General features: G+C 37.7%; 1 protein-coding gene across 1 annotated transcript in view; it reads left to right on the forward strand.

The window, feature by feature from the left end:
- SOCS6 (suppressor of cytokine signaling 6) overlaps positions 1–16,360 on the forward strand; it is a 31,008-nt gene extending 14,648 nt beyond the window's left edge. The window contains exon 2 of the mRNA XM_011944087.1: positions 10,708–16,360. Within this exon, the coding sequence (XP_011799477.1) occupies positions 10,834–12,441 (1,608 nt within the window). The 5' untranslated portion in view covers positions 10,708–10,833 and the 3' untranslated portion in view covers positions 12,442–16,360. The remainder of the gene's footprint in view (positions 1–10,707) is intronic.
- Positions 16,361–16,687: the final 327 nt, after the last annotated feature.

Consider the following 16,687-nt stretch of genomic DNA (forward strand, 5'->3'; position numbering starts at 1 on the left):
AGTTAACTTCACTGTCATTTTGTTGACTTTCTTGAAAAAGCATTATTGGTGTTTTCTTGGGATCTCGAGTCAATATTTTGACAGGATTGAATTGTTTTACCTAAGAACAAGATGTGTCTATATGGATGTGTCTATGTGTATTTGATCTATTATGATTCTCTAAGGAGTTTTAAAGTGTTTCATGTAGTTTTACATTTCCTATTCAATTTTTTTGAAGCTGTTATAAATAGAATCTAGTCTTTTATTATGTTTTCTCATCTGCTTCTTAAAATCATAGAATCTACAAAAATTAGCCGGGTGTGGTGGCACGCACCTGTAATCCCAGCTACTCGGGAGGCTGAGGCAGGAGAATCGCTTGGACCCAGGAGGCAGAGGTTGCAGTGGGCCGAGATGACGCCACTGCACTGCAGCCTGGGCGACAGAGCGAGACCCCATCTCAAAACTAAAAATAAAAAAGTCATAGAATTACTACTGATTTTTACATAAGAATTTTGTAATTGGTCACTTGACTGTTTTCCCCAATACAGTCATGCCCTGCAAAATGACAGTTTAGTCTATGATGAACTGAGTGTGTAATATGGTCCCATAGGATTATAATACCATATTTTTACTCTACCTTTTCTTTCTTTAGATATGTTTAGATACACAAATACTTACCATTGTGTTACATTGCCTACAATATTTAGAACAGTAACGTGCTTTACAGGTTTGTGGCCTAGAAGCAATAGGCTATACCATAAAGCCTAGGTAAGCTATACAATCACAATTTGTGTAAATCCACGCTATGTGTGCACAATGACAAAATCACCTAACATACCCCTGTTGTTCAGCTGCATCTATTGAATTTTCAGGTGTTTAATCATTTCATAAGGATGATTTTGTCTTCTCCTTTCCAATATTTATTTTTATTTCTTGTCTAATTCATTGGCTGATATGTTGGAAATAATGCTAATTAATAATATTGATAATTGATGTCCTTGTTGCTGGCTTTCAGCATTTCTTCATTACACCTCTGATGTTGTGTGTGTGTGTGTGTGTGTGTGTGTATATATGTGTGTATATATATATATATAACATTAAATGTCCATCTGTTTCTGTTTTGCAATGGGTTTGGGGTGTCAGGAATTGATGTTTAATATTTTTTCAGATCCTTTTTGTGACTCGTAGCTATGATCATATTATTTTACTCCTTTTATATAAAGTAGTATATATTAATAAACTTCCATATTAGAGCCACGGTAGCAATCCCTGGATATACCTTATCTAGTTGAATTGCTTTTCCCCTACCACTTCCAACGTTTGCTGGTATTTAAGGTTTGTATTTCAGTGTTCCTAAGTGAGATCAGTTTGATTTTTTTTTTTGTCATCTTTGTCAAATTTTGGTATCAGTATGCTTTTGACCTCAAAAATAAATTTGGGAGCTTTGTGTTTTCTCTGTGCTCTGAAGTGGTGGTGTGAATTTTGGACCTGTCTTTATCGTCCTTCCCTTTCTTCTCCTGAAGGAAAAAGAGCCATGGTGGCTCCTTGATCACTTTCTCAGTTTCTTTGACAATTGTTAGCTTCTTTTGGATTCCTGTGTCTTCTGCTGCAAAGTTTGATGATATATATTTTGCTATAAAATTACCCTTTTCATCTGAGTTTCAAATTAATTTTCATAGAATTTTCAAAGTAGTTTTACACATTTTGATTCCTCACGAATGTGTGGTTGTTGCTCTATTTCTAATGTTGTATAAGCACATTTCCCTTTCTTGGTTATGCCAGCTAGTTGTTTACCAATTGAGTTTTCTCTTGTATAATCAAAGAATCAAATCTTGTAATGTTTAATGCTGTTACTTTTTATTTTCTAATTCATTAATTCATGCTTTTATCGTTATTTTTTCTGATTTTTCCTTTGCTGGCTGGGGGTTTATAATTACTGACTTCTTGAATTGAATGCATGATTTGTTTCTCTTAATTCCTTACCATGTAGTTTTGTAAATGTTTAAATCTTTGAATTTTCTGTGGACCCGGTTTTAGGGTCTTGCAGAATCACATAGATTTTGATATGTAGCTTTTTTTTTTTTTTTCTTTTTGAGATGGAGTTTTGCTCTTGTTGCCCAGGCACCGCAACCTCCGTCTTCTGGGTTTAAGCGATTCTCTTGCCTCAGCCTCTTGAGTAGCTTGGATTACAGGCACCTGCCACCACGCCCAGCTAATTTTTGTATTTTTAGTAGAGACATGGTTTCAGCATGTTGGCCAGGCTGGTCTTGAACTCCTAACCTCAAGTGATCTGCCTGCCTCAACCTCCCAAAGTGCTGGAATTACAGGCGTGAGCCACCTCGCCCGGCTGATATGTGGTGTTTTCATTATGTTCGTATACCATTTTTGTTCACTTTGAGATTTTGTCTCTGACTTGAGTTATTTAAAGATGTTTGATTTTAATTTAATTTACTTAGTTTTTTTTTTTTTTTTTTTGCTTGTCCTGTTCACTTTTATTATTGCCTTGTGGTTAATTAAGGAGATCTCTCGGACTTTTAAAATTTATGAAGGCTTTTAAACTGTTGCCTAAGTTCTTGAAAAGGAGATGTGTTCTCATTTTTTAGGGTATAGAATCCCATATGTCTAAAAGATAAATTAATTTTGTAATTTAAATTTGCTATATTCTTCATTTTTGTTTACTTCATTTTCCTGGGCTGAAAGAGACATTTTAATGCTGTTCCATTTTATGTTCAAAAATTTTTGGCAGATTTTTTCTTCGTTGTATTATGGCTTATGCTTTTCATAATGTGCCCCTTTTCATTCTGTTTGACCAGTTTTTCTTGAATGCAGTGCCATCTTGTTACTCTAGCTTCCCCGTTGCTAGCCTATGCCTTTTTCCATTCTTTTCTGTAAGAGGACTATTTTTCTTTTTCAAAATTTTTCAGAATTGGTGTTTGTCAGTTAATTGAAAAACATCACTAAACTAGGGACTCGTGTACTTTAAACATTTTATTTTAAATTAAAACAAGTAAATACACTCTTTCATTAATTTCTAATAAAGGACCAATGTGTTTTCTTTAAACATCTATTGACTGAACTCTGTATCAGCCTAAATGATACAATCTATATCGTTATGTAATGTGTCTAGGATTTCTAGTTTAGTACTTCTTTTAAGTATTAGAATTAGAAGTTTAATTGCCTTTGCAAAACAATTTTTGTACAAAGGCCCAGTTATTTTTTTCAAGGTAGCATAATGGAATTTATTTTTTATAATGTATTTTTTGTTTCAATAAGTTTTGGGGGAACAGGTGGTTTTTGGTTACATGGATAAGTTCTTCAGTGGTGATTTCTGAGATTTGGGTACACCCATCACCTGAGTAGTGTACATTGTACCTAATGTGTAGTCTTTTATCCTTCACCTCCCTCCCGTCCTTTCCCCTGAGTCTGCAAAGTCCATGGTATCATTCTTATGCCTTTGCATCCTCATAACTTAGCTCGCACTTGTAAGTGAGAACATACAACGTTTGATTTTCCATTCCAGAGTTAGTTACTTCCTTTAGAATAATGCTCTCCAGTTCCATCCGGGTCGCTGTGAATGCCATTCTTTCATTCCTTTTTACAGCTGAGTAGTAGTACACACACACACACACACACACACCCCACATTTTCTTTATCCACTCATTGGTTGATGGACGTTGGGTTGGTTCCATATTTTTACACCTGTGAGTTGTGCTGCTGTGTGTGTGCAAGTATCTTTTTCATACCATTTTTTTTCCCTCTGGGTAGATACCTAGCAGTGGGATTGCTGGATCAAATAGGAGATCTCCATTTAGTTCTTTACGGGATTTCCACACTGTTTTCCGTAGTGCTTCTAGTTTACATTCCCACTACCAGTGTAGGAGTGTTCCCTTTTTACCACATTCTTTTGTTTGTTTTTTGAGACAAGACCCTACTCTGTTGCCCAGGTTGGTGTGTGGGTGTGCATGGTGTGATCTTGGCTCATTGCAACCTCTGCCTCTGGGTGCAAGCAGTCCTCCCACCTCAGCCTCCTGAGTAGCTGCGACTGCAAGCGCACACCATCACGACCTGCTAAGTTTTGTAATTTTTGGTAGAGACGGAGTTTCACCATGTTGACCGGACTGGCCCTCGAATGCCTGACCTCAAAGTGATCCACCTGCCTCAGCATCCCAAAGTGCTGGGATAACAGGTGTGAGCTACTGTACCTGGCCTATTATTTATTATAGACATAGTTTTTTTTTTTTTTTTTAAGAAGGAATGTTTCCCTAGTCTTTTTGCCTGTACCTGATTCTGCATAAAACATTTTTAGCCACTTGCATTTATTATTTCTAAATCAATTAGCACTATTTTTATATAAATAATTTTCAAAAATATACTTATTTGTTCATATGTTTAAATTGCATAATGAATTTAAATACAAAAAAAAAGTTTGCATCTGAGTATCAGCCATGCCCAGGATCTGTCTTTGGTATTGGAGATATAGCAGTGACCACTACTGAAAACATTCCTGATCTCAAGTAGAACACATTTAGTACAACTAGCTGGTAGCATAAGAAAATCACAGGCACAGTGAAGAAGAGAATAGTTGGAAAGAGTGGAAATACTGGAGAGATTTTATGATATTTTGAAACTTTCTGACATAATTTGTTTTAGTGTGTCCTTTCCATATATAACATATGATTGTTGTTTTTTTTTTTTAGTCAGATCTTAAAATGTTTTTCTTCTAGGCTGGGCGTGGTGGCTCACGCCTGTAATCCCAGCACTTCGGGAGGCTGAGGCGGGTGGATCGTGAGGTCAGGAGTTTGAGACCAGCCTGGCCAACATGGTGAAACCCTGTCTCTACTAAAAATACAATAATTAGCCGGGTGCGGTGGTGGGCGCCTATCATCCCAGCTACTCATGAGGCTGAGGCAGGAGAATCACTTGAAACCAAGAGATGGAGGTTGCAATGAGCCGAGATCGTGCTATTTTGTGCCATTGCACTCCAGCCTGGGCGACAAGAGTAAGATTCCATCTCACAAAAAAAAAAAAAGAAAAAAAGAAAAAGGAAAAAAAAAAGTCTTAATACTTGGATTTACTCCATTTATATGTATTGGTATAACAAACATTTTGGAGCCTACATCTTGTATTTCATGTTATATTTGTATTGTAATTCTTTTTTATTATATGGTCTGTTCCATTCTTCCTTTTTCTGTTCTCCCTTTCTGGGAAGACTTTGATATCTCTTATTTTTCCTTTTTTTCCTAAGGGAATGGCAAGTAGGGTTCCCACAGGTTCAGGAGCAGTGGAGTAGAATCTAAGAAACTGAGATGAAAGTACATGAACCGTGCAGGTTCAGAAATTGACAATGCAACTTACGGTGTAGAGAGATATTTACAACGCTATTTACTTTTTATGTGGATTCTTTGCTTTGTGTTAAAGTCTTTACTCTTTTAAATTGCCTTCACAGATAATTTAAGCCTGTGGCTCTGATCTGTGGATACCCTTTCATCATAATGCTGAAACATCATTTGCCTTTTTCACTGATGGGACAGAAAGCAATGATGGATTAAACTGATGATGCCTCACCATGAGTCAAGGCAGTGGCACCAAACTGTAATAGTAAATGTAATAATAGTCATATGTTTTTTACTTTAGTAAGAACCAAGCACATTAGTTAAAAAAAAAAAATGGTTATACTTATGGATGCCATTGATGAAGCTATAAAAACTATTAATTTTATGAAATCTTTACCCTGAGCATACATCTTTCTAAAATCCTTTTTTATGAAATGTGAATATTTCAAAGACACTTTCCAGTACATGCTGAGGAAGGAAGAGTGTCTCCAGGGGAAGCGCTTGTTGTTTGAATTGCTGGCTACACTAGCTAACTAGCTCCTTTTTTGTGAAATAACCACTTTTACTAAAAACAACAATGGACAGACACACATGATTAAAATATTTTCCCATAAATGATCAACATGAGTCTGTCACTTCAATAAAAACAAATGACAGTATTGTTGCCAGTGATAAAATTCAAAGTTTCTTTTTTTTTTGAGATGGAGTCACGCTCTGTTGCCCAGGCTGGAGTGCAGTGGTGTGATCTCGGCTCACTGCAGCCTCTGCTTCCTGGGCTCAAGTGATTCTCCTTCAGCCTCCCGAGTAGCTGGGATTACAGGCGTGAGCCATAACGCCTGGCTAATTTTTGTATTTTTAGTAGAGACGGGGTTTCACCATGTTGGTCAGGCTGGTCTCGACCTCCTGACCTCAAGTTACCCTCCCAGAGTGCTGGCATTATAGGCACGACCAATGGGTTTGAATGTTATAGAGTAAAAAATTTCATGTTATGGTTTCGGATTTTGCAGGGCAATTTTAACATTAAGAAACTGTCATTCATTGAGCTTTGATATAGTATCAAAGAAAGATATCCATAGTTATATGAAAAGGTTATTAAATAAAATATATTTTTCCTTTTTCCAACTATGTATCTGGAGGAGGCTGAATTTTCTTCTTACAGGTAGTCCCCCATGCACAGTTTAATTACCCATGGTCGATAGTCATCTGAAGACAGCTAAGTGCACTACAGTAAGATATTTTGTGAGAGAGTCTACATTCTTATAGCTTTTATTACAATATGTTGCTATAATTGTTCAATTTTATTATTACTTATAGTTGTTAATCTCTTACTGTACCTAACTTAAAAATTAAACTTTATCATAGGTATGTGTGTATAGGAAAAAAGCAAAGTATACTTTATATAGGGTTCTGTACTGTCTGTGGTTTCAGGAAGCCACAGGGGATCTTGGGATGTATCCCCTGCAGATAAGAGAGGGCTACTGTTCTGTGACAGATTCAGTGCAGAAGCAGACATGAGAGTCTGGCTGTCTTCCTTTAAGTCAGGCAGAAGAGATTTACAGTAATGTCATGTGGTGCTACTTTCACTGATTTTTATTATCATTCATGAAAATGTTATTTATGTTAACAAGTAAAGAGTATATTGTCATTTTAAAATACATATAAAATTAGGCTGGGCACAGTGGCTCACACTGTAATCCCAGCACTTTGGGAAGCAGAGGTAGGAGGATTGCCTGAGACCAGGAGTTCAAGACCAGCCTAGGCAACACAGACCTCATCTCTACAAAAAGTAGACAAAATTAGACCTCATCTCTTCAAAAAGTAGACAAGATTAGCCAGGCATGGTGGTGCGTGCCTATAGTACCAATTTCTCAGAAGGCTGAGGTGGGAGGATCTCTTGAACCCAGGAGGCTGAAGTGAGCTGAGATCATACCACTGCACTCTAGCCTGGTCAACACAGCCAGACTCTGATTCTGTGTCTTCAATAAATAAATAACAAATTTTCTCAGGGTTTTCTTTTCTTTTCTTTTTTTTTTTTTTTTTTTTTTTGAGACAGTTTTCACTCTTGTTGCCCAGGCTGGAGTGTACTGGCGCAGTATCAGCTCACTGCAACCTCTGCCTCCCAGTCTCAAGCAATTCTCCTGCCTCAGCCTCCTGAGTAGCTGGGATTACAGGCACACGCCACCATGCCCGGCTAATTTTGTTTTTTCTTTTTTTTTGTATTTTTAGTAGAGATGGAGTGCACCATGTTGGCCAGGCTGGTCTCGAACTCCTGACCTCAGGTGATCCGCCTTGGCCTCCCAGAGTGGGATTACAGACGTGAGCCACCATGCCTGGTCTCTCAGTTTTATTTTCTAGTAGGGTACATTTCAATAGACACAATCCACATAAACAATGCTTCCTCTTGTCTTCCAATAATTTGTAAGAGAATAAAGGGGTTCTGAGACCAGAATGTTTGAGAACTACTGATGTGAGCAGTAGAATGACAGGTAGGACAGTTTGGTGTAGAGAAAGAATGTGAGCTTTGCAAATAAATAGCCAGGTTCAGATTCTGGATCTGCTGTTTCTAGTAGCAAATTGTTTAACTTTGTTGGGCAAATTCCAATCTCTCTGATAACCAGTTTCCTCATTTTATAAAATGGGGATAATAAAGCTGTTTTGTGTATTGAAGGTTAAGTCGTTGTTTGATCTTTTTAATTTTTTCATTATGTGTTATGATGACTGACAGACATGACTACCTCAAGTCATTTCTTTAAGAAGAGGTTGAAATTATTTGAAGAAGTTCTCCTTTACCCATATGGATAAAGTATTTAAATGTGTAAAGCTTTTTCCCTTGAAACTTTATATACATTTTCAAGTATATGTGTAAACTTAAAATTTTACAATTAGAAAAGCAGTAAAACTAATTCAGAACATTTACTTAGGCATGAGACAGATGGTAATCCTATAAAAAGATGGCATGTATTTTTGGATGTGCAAACAGAAAAACAGATACTCTTAAAAATTTTAGAGTAATCTTCGCCTAGAATATGAAGGGAAGAGGTAAAAGACCATATGGCCTAATAGAACTTTTATAGTTTGTAATGTCTAGGATTGCATTTTGTTTCTTTAATATTAGTATTGATTAATAGCTTATAAATATGGATTGGTAGTTGAAAAAGGAATAATTTTCAAGTAGGTAATTGCCAGGTACTTTTACCGTGGTTGCTAGTCTCTTGTGTTTTGGGGTATGGGCGTGATAGTGGGAAGCAGAACTATTTGAATCTCACATTTAGTAGGGTTAATCAGTTACTGATTTTGGCAGTTATAATATTTCATTATGCTTGGGTAGAAGACATGCTACTAAGACACTGAGTTCACCTAATATACAACTTCATTTACTATTCAAAAGTAACTGGTGCTTCAAATATTTTAAGTTTTTTTTTTTTTTTTTTTTTTTTCTGAGGCGGAGTCTCGCTCTGTCGCCCAGGCTGGAGTACTGTGGCGGGATCTCAGCTCACTGCAAGCTCCGCCTGCCCGGTTCACGCCATTCTCCTGCCTCAGCCTCCCGAGTAGCTGGGACTACAGGCGCCCGCCACCTCGCCCAGCTAGTTTTTTGTATTTTTTAGTAGAGACGGGGTTTCACTGTGTTAGCCAGGATGGTCTCGATCTCCTGACCTCATGAGCCGCCCATCTCGGCCTCCCAAAGTGCTGGGATTACAGGCTTGAGCCACCGCGCCCGGCCTAAGTTTTTTATTTTTTACAACTTACTCGGAAATGTAGTACATGACAGTAGACTTTTAAAAATTGGTTCTTCCTTTTGGGGACATGGTATTACTGATCCCCTGATAGGTTGTCTGCTCTGAATGGTTTTTAGTAAGGATGATTCCATCTGCACACCACCCAAATCCTACCTGTAACTAAAAGGAGACAATTGTCAGGTTCTCTCTCTCCTGTCAGTTCCCACCTTGTGTACCATTATATTACAGAAGGGTTGATACTACAATTTATCTGTTCATACATCTGTCTCTCCTACTGGATTAGGCGACCATCAGTTATTTATTAATCTGTGTATTGCCACACAGGGCTAAGCCAAGCTGACTCAGCGGAGGCCAAGTAGGGGCTTAGTAAATGCAGAGTGAATTCATGAATGGGATCATAGCTAGAGCCCTAGTCTTGTGCCAAGAAACTGAGTGGTGCAAAACTGCTGGTTTGGTAGGCTAGAATCTTGTTCTGGGCTTTATTAGCATTTCGCCAAAGTCAAGCGAGTCACCTTGTCAAGGCATACTCTGATGGTTGCAGAGAAGGCAGAACATGGCCTTGGAGGAAAGAAAACATTCCACACAATTTAAACACAAGGCCTTTGCAAAGTAGTGTTAGGATTGCTTAACGTGCTTTATGGAACCAAGATTTTTTCTTGTGAAATGACTTTCAGAAAGTCTTTACAGAATGGAAATCCTGTCATTTCAGTGTAGAACAATGTACAAAAAAAGTTTAGAAAATATATTTCTGGATATAGAAGTAAAAATTTGCCATGGGAAATTGCAAGAAAAGAAGAGTAAGAAAGAATAATTCTGGAAATATGTTTCATAATCTTCCAAATAGATCAAAACTAGACACATGGGTTTTTATGGATGTACTTAAGAGATGAAGCTTTTCAGCCCACATGCATTGGGCTTCTTCCTTCTCTGTGCATTGGGAACTTGAAGGTGAATGATTCTTGTTCTGAAGGAACTCTTGAGTATAGAGGAACATCTCTAGATAATGAAATTCTTTTTGTTTATTTTGACATATGCTTAAATATTTAAAGTATGCATAAGTTGTTGAGTTGACTAGGCTTGTTACTGCAGTTCTATGGAGCGCCTTTACTGTCCTCCTGGGACATGGGCGGGCAGCAGAGGAGCAGTCGGGGTCAGTGCTGAAGGAGTGCGCCGGTCTAGCTAGAGTCCAGCTAGGAAGGACGTGAACACTGGCCCACACGTTAGAGATTATACCAAAAAGCAAGGTGCCAAATGAAATAAAGGTAGATACAGGCTTGTTCTTTATAAACATCATGAAATATTTACCAAATGCTCATGTGTAGTAGGCAGTGATCTCTGCTGGGTGCAATAGAAATCCCAGTCCTAACAGAGTTGACATTAAGAAAAGACAGACTGGGCTGGGCACCGTGGCTCATGCCTGTAATCCCAGCACTTTGGGAGGCCGAGGCGGATGGATCACAAGAACCCGGGAGGCGGAGCTTGCAGTGAGCCGAGATCGCACCACTGCACTCCAGCCTGGGCGACAGAGCAAGACTCCATCTTAAAAAAAAAAAAAAAAGACTGGGGTATTGTTGGTCAGAAGCTAAAGGATTAAAACTGACTAAATTAAAACTTTTGTGGAAATATTTTTTAATATGACTCTTCTTTTTATTTTTTAGAAAATGGCTCCAAAGGTTAAATGAAGCAGGAAAAATACATAGATGCAGCCTTGCAGCCTCTCCAGATGTTTGGGGATAATATTCCAGATAGAAATTTTGATCCCTTGGATTAGGTAACTAGTCATAATGAAGAAAATTAGTCTTAAAACCTTACGGAAATCTTTTAACTTGAATAAAAGTAAAGAAGAAACTGATTTCATGGTAGTACAACAACCATCGCTAGCCAGTGACTTTGGAAAAGATGATTCCTTGTTTGGTAGCTGCTATGGTAAAGATATGGCCAGCTGCGATATCAACGGTGAAGATGAAAAAGGCGGAAAAAACAGATCGAAAAGCGAGAGCCTGATGGGTACGCTAAAAAGGCGGCTTTCTGCAAAACAGAAGCCAAAAGGCAAGGCGGGCACACCCTCTGGGAGCTCTGCCGACGAGGACACCTTCTCCTCCTCCTCAGCACCCATAGTCTTTAAAGACGTGAGAGCTCAGAGGCCGATACGGTCCACCTCGCTCCGCAGCCATCACTACAGTCCCACGCCGTGGCCTCTGCGGCCCACGAACTCCGAGGAGACCTGCATCAAGATGGAGGTGAGAGTCAAGGCCTTGGTTCACTCTTCCAGCCCGAGCCCAGCCCTGAATGGCGTCCGGAAGGATTTCCACGACCTCCAGAACGAGACCGCGTGCCAAGAGCAAGCCAATTCACTGAAGAGCTCGGCTTCTCATAACGGAGACCTGCATCTCCACCTGGATGAACATGTGCCTGTCGTTATTGGACTTATGCCTCAGGACTACATTCAGTATACTGTGCCTTTAGATGAGGGGATGTATCCTTTGGAAGGATCACGGAGCTATTGTCTGGACAGCTCTTCTCCCATGGAAGTCTCTGCGCTTCCTCCTCCGGTGGGAGGGCGCTCTTTCCCCGAAGATGAGAGTCAGGTAGACCAGGACCTGGTTGTGGCCCCAGAGATCTTCGTGGATCAGTCCGTGAATGGCTTGTTGATTGGCACCACGGGAGTCATGTTGCAGAGCCCGAGAGCGGGTCACGATGATGTCCCTCCACTCTCACCATTGCTACCTCCAATGCAGAATAATCAAATCCAAAGGAACTTCAGTGGACTCACTGGCACAGAAGCCCACGTGGCTGAAAGTATGCGCTGTCATTTGAATTTTGATCCGAACTCTGCTCCTGGGGTTGCAAGAGTTTATGACTCAGTGCAAAGTAGTGGTCCCATGGTCGTGACAAGCCTTACAGAGGAGCTGAAAAAACTTGCAAAACAAGGATGGTACTGGGGACCAATCACACGTTGGGAGGCAGAAGGGAAGCTAGCAAACGTGCCAGACGGTTCTTTTCTTGTTCGGGACAGTTCTGATGACCGTTACCTTTTAAGCTTGAGCTTTCGCTCCCATGGTAAAACACTTCACACTAGAATTGAGCACTCAAACGGTAGGTTTAGCTTTTATGAACAGCCCGATGTGGAAGGACATACGTCCATAGTTGATCTAATTGAGCATTCAATCAGGGACTCTGAAAATGGAGCTTTTTGTTATTCAAGGTCTCGGCTGCCTGGATCTGCAACCTACCCCGTCAGACTGACCAACCCAGTGTCCCGGTTCATGCAGGTGCGCTCGTTGCAGTACCTGTGTCGTTTTGTTATACGTCAGTATACCAGAATAGACTTAATTCAGAAACTGCCTTTGCCAAACAAAATGAAGGATTACTTACAGGAGAAGCACTACTGAAAGATTGAGAACCCTGCATCTTGCACTTTGGGAATAAGAACAAAAGATTGAAATACAGTTTACAGACTTTCATTGCCATCAAAATATTTTGCTGCCATAACTATTTCAGTTTTATGTGTAAAAGAGTCATCAGTTTGTTTAGGGGTGGGGAAGTGTCAGCAAGGTGTCTTGGGTTTATTTTGGTTCTTTAAAAAGGGAAGTCTTGAGGTTTTAGAGGTGTGAATTATCTTTCATCAATGTGCAGAATAATCACAATGTGAATTATCAAATTCTCCTAATGCCCCTCCCCCCAGTCCTTTGCTGCTATCCACTGTGATTTTTATGCATTAAAAGCACATTTCATGTGTATTCAACCCTACGTAAAACTGAATGAAACTTACAGAATGGAAATTGCTATGTCTTTTTAAATGGCCCATTTTCAAAAGATAGTGTTGAATAAACATACCTGTGTGATAAAACACAGAATTTGCTATACACTGAAGATGAGTTTTTAATCTCTTTAAAAAGATTTGTTTAGAATCGTCAATTGACATAATCTTGGGTAATGGAACGGAGATCTGCAACTTATCTTTTAACAACACTTTTTTCTAAATTATTTCTAAGGTTGTGCTAATTCTTTTGGTTGTGAAAAGTTGAATTTTTCTGTTGCCTTCATTTTCATCTTATAGTTTGTCTATTTTAATAAATGGCCTTACATTAAAAAATTGTAAAGAAATGTATACCACCAATTTAGAAATTGTTGCCTTTTCTGTAATTGAACTCGGGTACAAATTGGCGCATAACATGAAAACCTATGGAACTAGAATTATTATTAAAGAAATATTAGATGATCATAGCTTCCTGTGATAGCATTTTTTTGTGTGTTACCTATACTTTTGGTAAAATGTTTTATCTGTGATTTCTTTAGCTTAGTCAGCATTTTCTTGGGTGAACTTGATTGTCAACTAATTTTCATAAATGAACTGGATTCTCTTGCAACATTAATGTTTATAAAAAGTTTTAAATTGATTTGAATAGAAAGAAAACATTGTTTTAAAGTTGGACTTATATCTTTCTTCTATGTAGTTACTATAAAAGTGTGCTGGATTTGACCAATCCTTACCCCCACTATAAAGAGAACCCTTGATGACTTTAGTTTAAAAATTGTGGAAATTGTGGAGCAATTTTTCTCACAATGTGAGAAAAAGTTTAAACCATATTAGATAATGTGGAAGTCATATTGTCTATCATGTATACTGCCGTTTAAAAATAGGTTTTTAAAATTTAGCTAAGTCTTAAGTAATTTGCCATTGCTAATTTATCTCCTTGAGTCGGTTGTTGGGGAGGGATGTTATATTCAGTAATTTTTAGTTATTTTGAAATGCAGAGTGTTTATTCATTTCACAGTTCTGCAATGGATGTAGTATTTTGGGATTGCCTTGTCCAGAAAATTTTCAGCTACACACCTTTAAAGGAAAAGGTTTCTATTTTAGATGAAACTTGTAATTTGGGATGGTTCTTCCTTTGTCACTTAAAGGAAGAGATAGGAAAAGTCTCTTACCCACTTTAAACATGAGGGTAAAGGTTTAGGTCAAACTTTTTGGCTTTGTCATTGAAACATATCTGAATCCTCACTTTTTTCTCTTTGTTTTTTAGGGTCAGAACTGAGATATTACCAAGAAAAGGCACAATGCCATAATATTATGGTCTTATGGTATTTTGACTTAAAGGGGAAAAGGTACTTAATTTTGGTGGGATGTTGATTGTACCTTGTTACAAAGACTCTTTCATTTTCTCATATGTTTTCTCCTAATAAGATGGAATATGGAGTATACTGTAATCATATAACTTAAGTGTTCATTATAAGCTATTTGGATTAAGAACTATTACAGAGTTGTAAGCTTGTTATCAAATTAATGCGAGACATTTAAACTATTTTTTTGCAAAACTATTTATTTTTAAAACAACTTAAAGTATATCTAGGGTGGGTTAAAAGTCCCTGTGCATCTATATTAGATGGCAGGTTTTGTCACAGAGTCACTGTGTATTAGTAATAAATGTTGAAATGGCTTCTCCGTGTCTCCAGAAGCATTTACATGTCCTCCTTGTGAGATCATGGTGCACAGAGGTCTTTGGACTGCCCTGAACCCATCTCATGTGGACATAACCTATTCCCTGCGTTTTCTCATCATGTCATGTGTTTAAGATCTACCCGCTTAGGGTCAAGATTATTCAGATTTTCATCTAAATGTTTTTAAAATTGTATTTTGTGTTTTAGTGGAGGACAGTCTTGATACCGTTCTAATTCAGAAAGCCAAATTTTGATGCGCTTTTGTATGTTCATAATATATACTTTAATATGCCCTTTTCTAATCTAGTTTGAAATTGTTAGATTCTGATAGTATAATGATAAAGTCAAACTATTTGCCAAAAAGTTAAATTTACAAGCAGAAAGATGTTTTGCGGTATTTTCTACTTTTGTGTAGAAAGATAACCATTTGGGGTAGGCAGCACAACAATGTGAAAGATTGGCTTTATGTGATAGAAACACAGTCCGGTTAAAAGTGGAAACAGGGAAAAGAGAGAGAGAAAACTCATCCTTTAGTTTGGTCTAGACACAATTTGGTTAAATTTTAGGATTCTATTGGCAGTTGACATCTATGACATGGACACAGCCTATGAGTGCTTTTTAAATAAGTGCTTCTAAAAATCTGCGCTCAAGGCAAGAAAAAACAGGAAAGCTGTATCCATTTGCCATAATAGATGAATCAGAGTGGTTTTCTATTAAATATTTCATCACAAAATATGATGGAGGCCAGAAGCTATTTTTAGGCTTACTATAACACTATTACGCATTTTTATAAATAATAAGAAGGCTATAGAAAGTACTTGAAAAATATCTAATTCTTTCTCTTTCTGTCTGAGGAAAACTCTTCTACTTGGTGCAATAATCTGAAAATTTAGAAGGTCAAAATATGTCACAGGAAATGATCATAGAACTAAAAATAGTTTTTAAGGAAACCAGCTACACAGGGCAACCATCTTGCTGTTGAAGAAAATAAAGTTCCAAAAGGCTAAATCATTGGCATAAAGGAAACAAAACCCAAAGTATATGTTGTAATTTTTGAGCCAGTATTATTGAAACAGGATAAAAGTTACTAAAATCTAACATAGGTTAATGCAATGTCTCTGCTAGTGCTGCAGGTTTAAAATAATCTTGGTAACAATGCTTTCAGAAATGCCAGTTTTAATTACTGTACATTTCACATTGTATATGGGAGATACTGCTTTACGGATGAATCAGAATAATACCTTTTCATTTAAATCTTAATTGCTTTTCATCCAATGTGAAGTCTTAATTTCAAAATGAACTCACTACCAGCAATAGGCAGTTTTCTTGAATACTCTAATAAGGAACAATAGCCAGTTCCATGAATAACTTTAAAATTCTAAAAGTGTTGGTACACTAGCAATCACAAATTTGGTTTCTTTTAATACTTTTTTAATCCTGTAAAGAAGGTTTTTTATAAACATTCTTTTTATTAATCAGTCATAACATGGCAAAGTGTGTAGTTGCTGTTTCTGAAAAGTGATCCAAACTCTACATCCAGAGATTATGAAAAATTCTTACAGAATTTTGTAATAAGTATATACATGTTGGGTTAAAGAAATTTCATAGTTGTTGGAGTGCCATGAAATTAATACTTGCAATTCAGATTGCGGTAGTTTACACTTTTTCTGTATGTTTCAAATCAGGTGTGTACCATTTGTACTGAGAACACCACAGAATGAATTATCCAAAGTCCATTGATTTTAATACGTGTTTTGGTTTGTAAACAAATTATAGTAATTTCTTGCACATTTTTGGAAATTAATTGTATAAGAATTTATGTATCTGCTTCTAGATACAGTGTGTAAATAAAAAATTTCGTTCACAAGACCTGCCTTGTAGTCTACTTAATACTCTGAGAGGTGCCTGATTTTAATTATTATGAGGTTAACTAGGTAACTTCTGGGTGTCCCAGGAACTGCACAGGGGCTGGAGGGTGAGAACCAGCAAATTTTAGTAAAAATGGGAAAGCAGAATCTTGTCCCTAATGGAAGATGGAGGATGTCAGCTAGTGGTGCTAATCTCCAAAAGCCTTCCATGTGAAGGCTGGAGCGAGTTTGGAGAACTTGTACTAAGCAAAAAGACTAAATTAAAACTGACACAGTAATGAAATCTCACTGAAAGAAGGCTAGGCTAAATGATACAATGTTGGGATTG

The sequence above is a fragment of the Colobus angolensis genome, unplaced genomic scaffold, assembly GCF_000951035.1.
Source record: "Colobus angolensis palliatus isolate OR3802 unplaced genomic scaffold, Cang.pa_1.0 Scaffold225, whole genome shotgun sequence".
NCBI lineage: Eukaryota > Metazoa > Chordata > Mammalia > Primates > Cercopithecidae > Colobus > Colobus angolensis.